Consider the following 15,068-nt stretch of genomic DNA (forward strand, 5'->3'; position numbering starts at 1 on the left):
GGCTGATAAGGGGAGACAGCAAGTGTGACTGCGCGCCGGGGTGTGTGGACGCCGCTTTGTTGCCTGAGGGGGGTGGCAGTGGAAGTTAAGGGAGTCGGGGACCAGCGCTTCTCCGGACCCGCAGTCGCGGCCGTTGCAGTCACTTCGCCGGGTGGCCTTTAGCGTAGGAGTCGCGTCGATAGCAGCCATGAGCGGCGGGGTGTACGGGGGAGGTGAGTGAGTGCGGCCGATGGAGAGAGCGCGCCTTTTTAGCGCGTGGGGTTTGTAACCGCCGCCCCCAGCCCTCCCCTCTCCTCCCCGGCGGCCCTTCCGGTCTCCCCCTCTCGGGACCCCGGCCTCCCCGCCCCATCCCCGCCCCGCGCTCTGCCCGCCCCTGGAGCCCACCCGGCTCAGCGAGCGCCTCAGGCACCCGGAGTCGCCGCCCCCTGCGGCCCCTTCCAGCCTCGGCCCGCGGAGGAGCCGGCTTTCGAGGGTGCGCGCCGCCCCGGGGATGGGCGGGCAGCTCCTCTCGGGGGCCCGGCCCGGCGAGCCGCGGCTGGGGTGACCGGCCTCGGGGTCCCCTCTCTCACAGCCGGCTCTGTCGGCGTGTGTGCGCTCGCATGTTCTTAAACTTGGGAGGTCCTGGCAGTTCGCTGGCGTGGACGGAAGGTTTCCGCGGCGTCCCGGAGATGGCAGAGCGAGCCCCGAGGAGTGGAACTGATTGAAGGAGTGGCGGTTACTCAGGATGCAGCCTCCTCTGTGTCCGCGCCCCGCGCTCACTCTGCCTCACGCCTTTCAGTGACTTTTGCCTATTTGTTGACTGTGGATGCTCCGGAGTTACCTGTGGGCGGGTGTGCTTCGGCTTAATTTAGGAACACATGTAATTGAAGGATGGTTACGGTTGGGTGGGCTGCGGTGTAGTGAACGATTACCACGGGCCTGGGGACTACACAGACCGGGGTTAGAATATCAGGCTCACCATTTAGTAAGCTCATTGGCCTTGGGCAAGTTACTTAACTTTTCCCAGCTTAAGGCTCCTTTTGTGTGGAATGATGGTTGCTACCCATTGGGGTGGTTGTGAAGGTTAAGTGGGATAATGCTTCACTTGCTGCTCAAAGTATGATCCAGGGATCTGCAGCATCGGCCTCACCTGCAAGCTCGTTAGAAATGCAGACTCTCAAGCCCCACTCTAAATCTACTGTCAGAGCCTCCGTTTTTGCAAGATACCTAGATGAAGCACTGATGTATATGATTCATGCTTTGTGTTGTGTTTGATGAGTTAGAGAAGAAAGAGACGAACCCAAAGTATTGCTTTTGTTATTGTTGCATTCAGAAGCGGATGGCATTTTATAGGTAGGAGATGAAAATAAGGTTTTCAAAGTTTTTAGTGGTTTTGGAGTGAAGTTTGAGTCTCTACTCAGGCGACACGCTGACCCTCACCCTCTCCTTCTCCATATATGCTTTTGGTTTGGATTTCTCAAATGTGAGCGTCAGTAGTTTTCCAGTTTTACTTTGGAGAAAGCTTAGTGGATCTTCATGATTTACTTCCCCATCTGAAGATGTAATCCTGACAGAAAGACTTGATCTGTGTGCCTTTGCCTCATGGAGGCTGCTGACTCTTTTGACTTTTCAGGTTCACTGATCCAAGAACCTAAAGGCTGTCCACTGAGTATTTCCTTACAAGGCATTGTTAAATGTGACTACCGTAGAAATGGATACTAATAATGCCAACAGTTAACGTTTATTGAGTGCATACTGTGTACCAAGAACTGTTCCAGAGGCTTTTCATGCATTGCGTTTAATACATGCATCAGGTCAGTTAATCCACAACAACCACTGGAGGTGATACTACTTACCCCATATTATTAAAGAAGAAAATGAGGTGTAGAAGAGGTTAACCAGCCCAGAGTTACATAACTTTCTAGTAAGTGGGGAGCAGGAAAAGAAAAGGCATTTCAGTAAAATCCTTCCCCATAAAAAAAAATTAAAAATAAAAAGATTTTTGTTGTTTCTCCATAAGCCATTTTTCAAGTATGGAGAACCACAACATATTCATGTATGGTTTAGGTATTCAGAATAAACATCCTGTTCCTCATTTGCTTATGTAGAGGAATATATCTGAAAGCCTATTTCACATATAAAGTATATAAAACTCACAAAAATAAGTGTATGATTTTGTGTTTGAGCTACTACTGTATGGCCAGTATTTATAGTGGGTCACATTTTCCAAAGGGTTGACTGTGAAAGGGTTTCCAAATTCTGAGAATCAAGAGTCTTCCTCAAATTAAAATTCTACTATGTCCAGTTTACCACACTGATTAAGACAGGAAAATAACTGATTTGTTAGATTTTTCTTTTCACACAAAAAAATTTTGAGTGCTTGCTATGTGCAAAGTATAGCTTCTGCCTTCAAGAAACTCGCAGTCTTGTAGGTGAGTCAGTCAAATAAATAGACACCATATTTCATTTATTTTTAGTTGTACGTTCCACCCCAGACACACACACACACACACACACACACACACACACACACACATTTAAAGAGCTGAAGTTGGAATATTATTGATGGTGTGGCAGCATGTTTTTCTCCTAGCGGTGCGTGAACTAATGGTGCATCTTATAGTTTGTAGTGTCTTATATGGATGATAAATTCAGTGAAGTATGTTCAATAATGACAATATATAGAAGATACAAAGGTAGCACAGACAAAAAAGTTATTAACTCAATGTGGAGGAGTCAAGGGACTTTACAAAGGAGGTTATGAGGATGATGAAAGAAGAATAGAGAGGGACAGCATATGCAGAGTAGATGGTGTGTTTAGGAGACAACATACTCTTCAGTAATGGTAGTGTATGAGGTGGGAGGAGAGACTGCTGCCAGATTATGCTAGGTCTTGAATATCACCTGGGTAGAATAATTTGAATTTTATCTTGGGATGATGGAAAACCACTGAATGATTCTCCCTTTTCTTTTCATTGAAGGATTTATGTACCAAAATGTTCAGTTACAGTTTTGAAAGATCACAGTGCAGCAGTTTGAAAGGTGGATTGAGACGGTAAAAGATGGAAGCACAATACCTGTAGGGAGTTGTAATTCCTGGTTGAGATAAGAGCTTGACTCAAGGCAGTGGCAATGGTATTAAAGAAGAAGGAATTTGAGAAATATTTAGCAGAAATATTTGTCAGAACTTGATGAGGGATATGAAATATGAAGGTGTTCAGGAAGATTTTTGCCTCTGATGACTGGAGCCACTAACTGTGATAAGCACAGCTGAGATTAGATTAGGCAGGATGGGGACAAGGAGACAGTGCTTCAGGTATGTTGAATTTGAGGTACCCATGGGACATCAGGTGGAAGCGATGTACAGTAAGAAGTTTGAGATCCGGATCTGGTTGAAGGTGAGGGCTTGAGAGAGAGATTTGAGATTGGAAGTACCACTGTTTAGGTAGAAATTGAGGCTGTCAGAGTGGAGCAGGTTACCTAAGAAAGGGTAAGTTAGAGGCGGGGCTCCTGACATGGAGTCCTTGGCCTCCCTAAGGAGTCCATGGATATAACTAACTGAATTTTATTCTAATTAGTTTCTTTTATAGTCTATTTGAAAACATTCTAAGACGACATTCATAAGTGTCCTAAGCTGTCTGTATTAGTTTGCTAGGGCTGCCATAACAAAGTACCACAGACTGGGTGACTTAAACAACAAAAATTAATTTTTTCACAGTTCTGGAGGCTAGCAGTCTGAGATCAGGTGTTGACAGGGTTGTTTTCTTTGGAGGCCTTTCTGCTTGGCTTTCAATGGCCGTCTTCTCCCTGTGTCTTCACATGGTCTTCCCTCTGCACATATCTGTGTCCAAATTTCTTCTTCGTGTAAGGATATCAGTCATTGGATTAGGGCCCATCCTAATGATCTCATTTTAATTTAATCACCTCATTAAAGACCTTATTTCCAAACACAGTCACATTCTAAGTTACTCGGCGTTAAGACTTCAACATATGAATTTCAGCCTCGATCATTGTCAAAGGGGTCCATGGAACAGAAAAGGTTAAAAGCCCTGGTGCAAGGCAAAAGGTTGATCCTTGAGAACAGGAATAGAAAATTTTGGTTAACCAAGCAATTAATTCATTTAGTTAGGATATTTCTTTACCCAACATTCTGGTTAATCAAAGTGTTAGAATTTACCAATTCATGTCATTGGTATACAATCCTTACTGTTTGTACCTGAGTTTACATGCTGTGGTGAAAACAAATACAGTGTTCTGCTTTTAAGGACCTTTTCTTTCAGACAAAATAATTTGGATCAGAGATTGTATAGAGAAAAGTTGATTACTTTGGGAAATGTAACAAATACAGAAACTTCCTTTCAGACATAGGTGGCTCTTCATTTTATTTCAGTAAAAATGAGATCACTATGGTGTAAAGACACCATCTCTCAACTGTGATAATTGTAGTGTAATAATTGATCTTTATTTTAAAAATTATTTTTTTAATTTTTGAAATACTTTAAACATTAAAAAATAAAGTATATGTAAGTTTAATATGATACTTCTGTACTCACTACTGAGATTAAATAAATGTAATGTTTTGTCAAATTTGCCTCAGATATTTTACGAAATAAAATTGATATTGTTGAAATCAACAGTATAGATAAAATCTATATTGTTGATATAGATTCCTCTTCTCTGCCTCCTTAGAGGTTACCAGTGACCTGAAGTTGGTATGTAATATTCCCCAACCCTATGCATATTTTTATACTTTTATTAAGTGTGTGTGAATCCATAATGAATTAAGTAGTATCAAAATATGTGTGCATAGTAACTAGCTTTTTAAACTTAATTCTTTTGAGATTTATCCATGTTAATACATGTAGATCTAGACCTTTTTTAACTGCTATGTAGTATTTCACTCTATGAATAAACTGTAGTTTATTTTCCTACTGAGAGACCGTTTAATCTTTCTACCTTTTCCTGTGGCAAGCAGTGTGATGATAATAATTATAATGGCAGCTACCACTTATTGTGCTTATTATTTACCAGGTGCTGTTCTAAGTGCTTCCATACTTCTAGCATCCTGCAAGATAGCGACTATTATGCACATTTTACACATGAGGAAAGTGAGGCAGAGAGGTTAGTAAATCACCTGAGATCACATAGCCAGTGAACATTCTCTTACATGTCTCCTTGTGATATACGTGAGAGAGTTTCTCTAGAGAAGACGTAAGTGTAATTTCTATGTATGCACGTTTTCAACTTTAGTAGATATGACTAAATTGCTCATAGTGGTTGTATCAGTTTACAACTTTTTTTTTGCGGCGCATGAGCTTCTCTCTAGTTGTGGTGTGCGGGTTCCAGAGAGCAGGTTCCAGAGCTCTGTAGTTTGCGGCACACAGGCTCTCTAGTTGAGGCGCATGGGCTCAGTAGTTGTGGCGCGTGGGCTTAGTTGCCCCGCAGCATGTGGGATCTTAGTTCCCCGATCAGGGATTGAACCTGCATCCCCTGCATTGGAAGGCGGATTCTTTACCATTGGACCACCAGGGAAGTCCCAGTTTACAACTTTACTAGCAAATGTGTAAGAGCTCCTCTTTTTCTACATCTTTGACAATACTTGGTCTTATCAGCCTTACTAATTTTTGTCAATTTAATTGAGCTAAGTAGTATTTCTTTATTATTTTTAATGACTGAGTGAAAAAATCCTTCTTTGAAAAATCAGTGCCTAGAAAACCCAAGTGCTTTGTTTTAGGAGGCGTGCTGTTTTGGGTGAAGTATTTTTAAAGTGTAATTAGAGGCTTTTCTCTGAATTTGAATATGAAAAAAAGTACTAGCTTTCTCTCTCAGTATTAAACTTTTATCTCCTACAAATCTGTGAAATGTGCAAACTTTAATGATACCTTCATTTTAATGATTTTTACCTGGCCTATATTATTATACCTTAAATTCTTATTCTTTAGGTTCCTTATTTTTCTTGGGGTTTTGCTAAGTTTCTTCCCTAATTACATGAAATATAATGTTGATTAACGTATGAAAAAAATGGTATACCTTAGTATACTGGATAGCTTTCCTTTGCCCCTCCAGATCCACTTTCCACCCATTTCCACCCTCTGTGTGCCCTTAAAGACTGACCCTTGTAGACTGCATCAGTGGGCTCTCTTGGCCTCTGGTTTGGCCAATGGTAGGGTAACCATACTTCCTGCTTTGTGCCTCTTGTCCTGGTATAATTATTAATAGGGGCTCCTATCACATTCAGAAGTGGCTCAGTTTGGGTGAGAAATTCGAAGATCACCCTAGCCAGTGGGGAGAGAGGTTGGCAAATGTATTAGTCTGGTTCCTTTTCCTCAGGGTCAGCCAAGGCTGATTCCATCCCTCAACTGAAGGTCTGATGCCCTTCCAATACACGTCTCTCTCCGGGTTCTGGTAACAGTTCCTTCCCTGTGTTTCTTCAATTCTAAGTGTGGCAACAGATTTCTGTTATTACTAGTCCTAGGGTACCATACTATCCTTTCTGGTTTTCCTATATTTTGCCTGTAGTTTTGTAAGTAGACCCTTTAATAAGTAAACTCCCCTTAAATTACCTAATTTTAGTGTACCACCTCTTTCCTGATTGAACCTCTCCCGATATACTGTGTATGACTTGTTATATTTTAATTAAGTGAATCTTTAAGGTGTATTTAAAACTAGGTTCAAGCTAGTAATAATATGAATATAAGCACATTAAGTACTCTTAATTTTCACATGATACTTGTAAGTCGTTAATGTTAATTATCTTTTCATCTTTTCAGATGAAGTTGGAGCCCTTGTTTTTGACATTGGATCCTATACTGTGAGAGCTGGGTATGCTGGTGAGGACTGTCCCAAGGTAAGTGGAATGGTAGAGTTAATTGGATATGCAAGAGCCATTCATGTAGAGTTAAATTCACACGGAAATTCTGACTCAAATATGGTAAAAGACATTAGTTGGTGGAAATGACTCCTTGGTAAAAGCAGGTAAAATTTGTAAATAATGTTTTTGACTCTTACAGGTGGATTTCCCTACCGCTATTGGTATGGTGGTAGAAAGAGATGATGGAAGTACATTGATGGAAATAGATGGTGATAAAGGCAAACAAGGTGGTCCCACCTATTACATAGATACTAATGCCCTGCGTGTTCCGAGGGAGAATACAGAGGCCATTTCACCACTGAAAAATGGGATGGGTACGATGTTTTTTTCTATGGATTTGATTCTAAATGTAAAGTATGCATAGTATATTTTAGATATAAAGCAATGGCTTCTTAAAAGTTGAACATCGGCTATTTTTTGTTGTTTTTATTCCATAAACTGATGTTCCAGGCACTGAGAATACAAAGATGCATAAAACGTGTTTCTTTTCCTCAAGAAACTCATAGGTAGAGGAGATAGATGTGTGTATATGTGTGTGTGTATATATATATATACACACACACATATATATATATAGGATAAGTGCTATAATATAACTATGTTTGATAAGCAGTGGGATTAGAGAGGGGAGGTATTTAACTCTATCATTGGGGGTCAGAGATGGTTTTCACAAAGGAGGTAACTTTTGTACTGAATCTTGATCACTGAATAAGAATTAGCCCGACTGACAAGGCTGGGTAAATTAGAGCAACCAGCATATGTGAAGAGATGGTGTTGTGGAAGAAACTTACATGTTTAGAAGTGTCATCAATTAAGTATGACTGTAACAGTAGGTACATTATGGCCAATTGCAGGAAAGGTAGGCAGAGAGCAATCATAAAAGGGCTTGTAATGCCAGGAGTATATTAAGCTGGTAACTGAAAGGTAACTCCAAAGGAATTTAAACAGCATTTTATGTATAAATGCTCACATATGCCAGCTGGAAAGATTAGTCTAACAGTACTCTGTAGGCTGGATTGGAGGGAGATACTAGAGATAGGAAGATCAGTTAGGGAGGTGAGTCCAAATGAGAAATGAAGAGGGTTAAAATTTTAATACTGATGGCAGAGATCCTGAGGTGGCTGTCAGAGATATCCAAGACAAATGGTACTAAGTGTTTAAAGAGTTGAGAAAGTTTCCTAGATTTTTGATTGGAGTTACTGAATGGGGGGTACCATGCATTGAGGTTGGAATAGCAGGGGAAGGAGCAAGTTTTTTGGTCTTAAAAAGCAAGTGTAAGACCCAAGATCACTGTCAGGTCCAGTTATTCACTAGAAGGACTCACAGGACTCAGCATGTCAGTGTACTCACAGTTAAGGTTTATTATGCTGAAAGAATACAAAGCAGAACTGACAGAGAAAAAAGGGGCATGTAGTGGAGTCCAGAGGAAACCAGTGCAAGCTTCCAAGAGCTTACAGTGAAGTCATAAAGGATGTGCTTAATCCCTCCAGTAACCAGGAACATGTGTGTGTGGTCTACTAGTAGAGCTCATTAAAGACTCAGTACCCTACTTCACACTCACAGGATGGCTATATTATAAAGACAGACAATAGCAAGTGTGATGAGGATATAGAGAAACTGAAACCTCCATATCTATTTCTGGGAGAGAACAAAAAATGGTGCAGCAGCTTTGGAAAAGTTTGACAGTTTCTTAACAGGTTAAACATAAATTCACCATATAATCCAAACAGTTCCACTTCTAGGTATCAACACAAGAGAACTGAAAACATATGTCCACACAAATACTTATATGCAAACGTTCATAGCAGCATTATCCGTATTAGCCGAAAAGTGGAAATAGCCCAAGGTGCATCACTGGATGAATGGGTATACAAAATGTGGTATACCCATAAAATGAAGTACTATTTGGCAATAAAAAGAACAAAATACTGATATAAGCTAAAATATGGAAGAACCCCAAAAGCCTTATGCCAAATGGAGGAAATCAGATGCAAAACTCCACATAATGTATGATTACTCTAATATGGAATGACCGGAGAAAGCTAATCTATACAGACAGAAAGTAAAGTAGTGGTTGCTTGGGGCTGTAGTTGGAATGGGAAGTGACTGCAAAAGGGCATAAAGTTTCTTTTTGGGGTGATGGAAATATTCTAAAATTAAATTGTAATAATATTCACACAACTTTACAAAAGATTTACAAAAGAAAATCATTTAATTGTACACTTAAAATGGATCCATGTTATGGAAAATTATACCTCTATAGAGCTGTTAAAAAAAAAAAACTGGAAGGACATTTTTTGTTACAGATATTTTATTTCTTATATTATTTTGATACTTGGAATAAATGAGTGTCTTTTGGATTCAGAAAATAAAAGAACTCAGTACCCATGGTTTTTATTAGGGGCTGGTCATGTAGGTACTCTGTGCCTAACATGTTCCAAAACCCCAGACTCCCAGAAGGAAAGGTATTCCACATAAACCACACTGTATAAACAGTTTAGGCACAGTGAGCTACTCGTATTTGGGGAAAGTTTTATATCAGTGTAGGGAACTGTTTACCAGACAAGTTCCTAGATGCCAGCCAAGGGTCAGCCTTGCAAGCAGGCCTTTCTCAGGTCTGCTAAGTTAGCTCTTTCTGCACAGCAAGTAGATGAGTTTATTAGTTCAAAGTGTTTGAATATAGGTGCTGATCTAATAAGCAGGTGAGAGAGATTTTAAGACATGGAGTTGATTTTTTTTTTTACCAGAAAGAGTTTGGGATATGAGAAGAGGATTGAGGATAGGATTCCTTATGAAAATTTATTTCCGTGTATTTAACCAATAGAGGTGCCTGTGAAGGAGAATGAGAAGGAACAGTTAGGGAAGTAGGAGAAAAATTCAGGAGAAGGCCAAGAGAAGAAAAAGTTCTAGAAGTAAAGAAGTCCAGTGATTCTCATTGTTCTCAGCTGTGGCACTGAGCTTTACGCTAAGAAGGGGAAAGAGAAGTTAAAGCTACAGAGGAGGTCCATTGATCAAAAAACCCCCATCCTGATAGGCCTATAGAAGTATGTTTACAAGGAATGACATTGCTTTGTTGGACTGTGGCAGAAAAAGTTTGTAAACTCTTGAGTCAGTACTGTCAGATAGTAATTTAGAGAGGTCAGATGAGATTACAAATGTGAAGCATCCACTGGATTTGCCTGTTAGAAGCTCATTAGTGACTTATGCGAGCAGTTTCAGTGGAATGTTTAGGTGGAAGGCAAATTGAAAACATACTATTCTCTAAATTTTTTTTAAAGTCTTTACATCTTTTTTCATATAGATTGTAAGCTTTTTAAATGTCCGCTCTAGATCATACAGTTCTTCTGTGTTTTCTTCTACCATTTGAATTGCATTTTGGGCCTCTAATAAGTACTTACTGAATAATATTTATTTGGTATTTTAGGTCTATTTGATACATTAATTACATCTGGGACAGGTCTAGGGGTTGTAACTGTTGGGGCTGGAGAAACCGTATCTAGAAGACAAAGATGATGTCTATATAAAGTGCTGTGTTATGAGGCAGAGCTGTAAAATAAGTAGGTTCTGTATATTACACTATCAATATTAGTGTTAAACCATTAGACACAGTTTCTCAAAATATGCTGTATTCATCTTCGATTAAGCATTATTTTCAAGGTATTAATCTTATATTTTAGTTGAAGATTGGGATAGTTTCCAGGCTATTTTGGATCATACCTACAAAATGCATGTCAAATCAGAAGCCAGCCTGCATCCTGTTCTCATGTCAGAAGCACCGGTGAGACACACTTTTTCGAGTTTCTCTAGGTTGTTTATTTACTCATTTGAAGAGTGTTTCGTTTTTCTTTAAGAGACATAGAAATTCATATTTTGAATTTTGAAGATTAGGGAAAGGGAGATTCATTTATAAATACTCTTACAACTTTTATTTTTATTATTTCAATAATTAAAATACTCAAAGAACAATAATTAAAGCACGCTAGTGGGTTCTGGTGGTTATTTATCTATTTTTTCCAGGAATTTAACATTTGATTTCCTTGGGCTGCTTCCCATTTTGGTCAATTGTTCCTTATCCCTCAAGGGCAGTGTATATCTGCTTTTATACTCAACCTTAAGAGTGACTAGATTCACTCTTTTTTTTTTTTTAATATAAATTTATTTATTTGGCTGCACTGGGTTTTCGTTGCTGCGTGCGGGCTTTCTCTAGTTGTGGCAAGTGGGGGCTACTCTGTTGAGGTGCGCGGGCTTCTCATTGCGGTGGCTTCTCTTGTTGCGGAGCACGGGCTCTAGGTTGCACGGGCTTCAGTAGTTGTGGCATGCAGGCTCAGTAGTTGTGGCTCGCGGGCTCTAGAGCGCAGGCTCAGTAGTTGTGGCGCACGGGCTTAGTTGCTCTGCAGCATGTGGGATCTTCCCAGACCAGCGTTCTAACCCGTGTTCCCTGCATTGGCAGGCGGATTCTTAACCACTGCACCACCAGCTAAGTCCCTAGATTAACTCTTAAGATTTAATAATACTTCATGTTTATAAGAATCCTGATATCCCTATACTTTGAAAAGTCTGTAATTTCTAGAATTCATAGCAGACAATTTTACTTATTAAATAATAAAATTTATATTTAAAGTCAATGTTGAACTAGGGCTGGAAATTGCTAGACCAGAGTCTCTTGTGAAATACATTTGATATAGAGTCAAAAGGGCCCAGAAGACTAGATAATGATTATAAATTATCAATATTTTGTTATTGTTTCCTAAACTCTAGTTTCTTTTGAGTACCATCTACAAGTGGGAGAATTTGGTCGTTTAAAATGCATATTTAAGATTTTGATGACTAGATTCACTCTGGTTTTTTTTTTTGACTATTACCAAAGTTTATTTAACAAAAAAGTTCAGTAAGAAAATGTACACGACCCAGTTTTCATCGTAGTAAAATGTGGAGAGGGGACATGTGGAAGCAGTTGATTTCTCTGTTGAAGACAGCTATTGTTCATACTCGTTCCAAGGCTTCTAACATCATGGTACTATTCCTCATATTACCACCATTCCAGTATTGTTCTGTTGCCCACTAGTTGCTATCTCCACACATTCATCTATCACAAGATTCATAAAGAGATCAAATCCCCTTAATATTCCTTGGACATGTCTGCCACCGTTTAATTTCAATGATAACTTCTTGTCCATAAATTTCTTCAACTCGGGAGGGTGAGCTTTGCTCATGATGTCTACTCCACGAGCTCAAAGATGCCTCCGAACGGAATTCGGGTTGTCCCACATGCTTAGATTCACTCTTAAGATGAAAAAAAAAAGATTTAATAATACTTCGTTTATAAGAATCCAGATTTCCATATACTTTGAAAAGTGTAATTTCTAGAATTCATAGCAGCAAACAATTTTACTTATTAAATAATAAACTTTATATTTATTAAATTTATTACAAATACATAGAAATAAATGTTGTAAAGATATGATAAAGAAGATTTTCCATGGTATTTTACTCTATTATTAATGTTTCACATCTTTGTTAATATAGTGCTGAAATGAATTTTGAGATAAATTAACACTTTAGTTTTTAAACAATAAATAATTTGCATTTCTTTTTCCCTCTTTTCAAGTGGAATACCAGAGCAAAGAGAGAGAAACTGACAGAGTTAATGTTTGAACACTACAACATCCCTGCATTCTTCCTTTGCAAAACTGCCGTTTTGACAGCGTATCCTTGAAAGTGTAATACCCAACTTCTCTTTAGGAGTAACTGTGGTGCTGCTAAAGGTGATGCCCTCAGCAGGAAGACAGGAGCCACTTCTTGCTTGTTTGGAAGTTGAGGCGTTTTTCTCCATTGCTTTTAGATATCTATCTTTTAGTATTCTTATTGGAACTGATGCATGTGAAAATGTGAGAGGGAGATAGGAAAGAAGCACTCAAATTCTTCTCATTAATTTAACAAAGTTTAACAAAAACAAAAATTTTTGTTTTTAGAAGAGGAATGTGACGACAGGACAGTATTTAAGTCAGTTGACCTAGTTGAATTCAAAGATTGCCATTTTCTTCCTCTTCTCCAGTACCTTAGAAAAGTGGAAATTGGCTGTAAATTCATTTAAGATTTAATTGCCAAATATTTTTTACAAGCATATTAAGGGACAGACAAGGAAATATTATGTCCTGATCTCAAAGAATAATGTAATATTCTTGTTGAAAACTAAATAACAGATTTAAATAGTACTTCAGAATAGCATTGGCAAAAGTCATAAAGAAGTACATGATTAATTTGAATTTTTCAAATAACAGTTGTAGTTAAGTGGAGTAATATTGTAGCCTGACAAGCCTTTGTAAAGAAAAGAGAATTTAGTTGCAGGATGTGGGGGAAGGAGCCCTATATTTATAGAGTTCAAGTTCCAGTGCTTATAAACTGATCTTGAATTAGGTACTTAAAATTTGACCTTCACTTTTTACTCATTTATCCGGTATACCTCCCTGGATTGCTGTAATATTCAAGCGAATTTTATATGTGTGAGAATCACTGTGGTAACTGTAATCTTACATTTGTCTGTTGTGGTGTGTCTTGGAGATGACTTTAGCACAATTGTGGAGGTGGAAAGTGTAAGCGTTCTTCACAGTGACTTAGTTTAGAGTTGAAGATTTATGTTCGGCTTCAGAACAAGTTGTAAAAATATGTTTAGATCAGACTGTAGAAGTCTTGCATGTTAGATTTTAAAAATGTGAACTTTAGACTCTAGAGAACCATTGCAGGTTTTGAGTAGAGGAAGGAGAGTATTAGCAGACTCATTGTGTGCATTATATCATTTAATTTTCATAATAATCCTGTCAGGAATCGGAGTCAAAGTAAGCAAACTGGTCCCAGTCCACAGCTTGAAAACGGCAGTTCTGAATTTGAACATAAGATCTGTTTGGCTGCTTCCTTACAAGGAGTATGTAAACAGAATTGGTATTGTTTTATTTTTTAACTTTTTATTATAGAAAATTTCTTACACAGAATAAGATAGAATATTATATTGAACCTCCATGTGCCCATCACCCAGGGTCAACAATTTTCAACACAAAGCTAAGTGGTATTAGCTATAACCGCAGGCACTCCCCCTTCCACCATGGTTTTGAAGTAACTCCCAGACATTAAGCATGTATCTCTAAAAGATGTTACCATATGTCTCTCTTTTTTTTTAAAGATATAACCACAATTTATTTTCTTTTTTAAAAAACAGTTTCGTATATTTGGATCAGGACCCAAACAACAGGGATCATGCATTGTATTTTGTTCGATATGTCTCTTAGGTCTCTTGTGGTCTGTGGTCTACCCACCCTCCCCTTTATTTTCTCTTGTAATTTATTTGGTAAGGGAAGTAGATTGTCCTCTAGAATTCCTAACACTTCTGGCTTTTGCTGACTGGTGTTTTTTACTGTGTTCTTCTAGCCCAGAGGTTCTCAAACTTTTTATACCTAGAGCTTTTATTTATGTGGATCATATCTGGTAGTATTTGCCATATTAGAAATTAAGACAGAAACTTAAAAATTATATTTGCTTATTTTAAGTAAAGTAATAAGCCCATTGTATGTTAATATAAATAAAATATTTTAATAAAAAATAACTATGTTTTCCAAAACCAAAAATATTAATGAGAAGAGTGGCTTCGTTTCACAATTTTTCAAATCTCTTTAATGTTGGACTTAATAGCAGAAGTTGGATTCTTATATCACATTCAGTCTGTTGTGTATCACACATGACATAGCCTCTGGAAAAAAACTCTCTTGTACATTTATGAGAGAATGACAGTGAAAAGGGCAAATAACATCTTAGTATTATTCTAAAAATTGTTTTGACTTCTCAACCGTGGCCTTGGGATTCCTTTACACTTTTAAAAATTATTGAGGATGACGCAGAACTTCTGTTTTTTGTAGATTATAACTATCAATATTACTGTTTGAGAATTTAAAACTGACTCCTTTTAACATTTTCTTATTAATTTAATTAAAAATAACAAAAATAGACACATTAACGTCAACAAAAATAACAGTTTTATGAAAAAGATAACTCTGTTTTCCAAAACAAAAATATTAGTGAGAAGAGTACTATTGTTTTATCTGACTTAATTGATAGCTGGGCTCTCATATCTGCCAGCCTCAGGCTTTGTACACTTGACACCTCAATTTGCGAGGCAGGCTTCAGCCTTCTGCTGTCAGAGCTGCATACTGTTGGAGAATTCATTTAT

At 38.4% G+C, this 15,068-nt stretch overlaps 1 protein-coding gene and 1 pseudogene across 3 annotated transcripts in view; one reads left to right on the top strand and one right to left on the bottom strand.

The window, feature by feature from the left end:
• The first annotated feature begins 3 nt into the window (after nucleotides 1-3).
• Nucleotides 4-15,068, top strand: part of ACTL6A (actin like 6A) — a 26,442-nt gene continuing 11,377 nt past the window's right edge. The window contains exons 1-6 of one of the 2 annotated variants that reach the window (XM_082459018.1): nucleotides 4-212; nucleotides 5,011-5,100; nucleotides 6,750-6,826; nucleotides 6,990-7,164; nucleotides 10,528-10,628; nucleotides 12,459-12,556. In XM_082459018.1, the coding sequence (XP_082315144.1) occupies nucleotides 188-212; nucleotides 5,011-5,100; nucleotides 6,750-6,826; nucleotides 6,990-7,164; nucleotides 10,528-10,628; nucleotides 12,459-12,556 (566 nt within the window). In that variant the 5' untranslated portion in view covers nucleotides 4-187. The remainder of the gene's footprint in view (nucleotides 213-5,010; nucleotides 5,101-6,749; nucleotides 6,827-6,989; nucleotides 7,165-10,527; nucleotides 10,629-12,458; nucleotides 12,557-15,068) is intronic. The other variant, XM_082459019.1, reaches the window with a different exon arrangement.
• LOC309659373 (small nuclear ribonucleoprotein G pseudogene) lies at nucleotides 11,096-12,063 on the bottom strand (annotated as a pseudogene). Its single transcript has one exon. The product of its transcript is annotated as a small nuclear ribonucleoprotein G pseudogene (transcript).

The sequence above is a fragment of the Balaenoptera physalus genome (assembly GCF_965194825.1).
Source record: "Balaenoptera physalus genome assembly, chromosome: 4".
Classification (NCBI taxonomy): domain Eukaryota; kingdom Metazoa; phylum Chordata; class Mammalia; order Artiodactyla; family Balaenopteridae; genus Balaenoptera; species Balaenoptera physalus.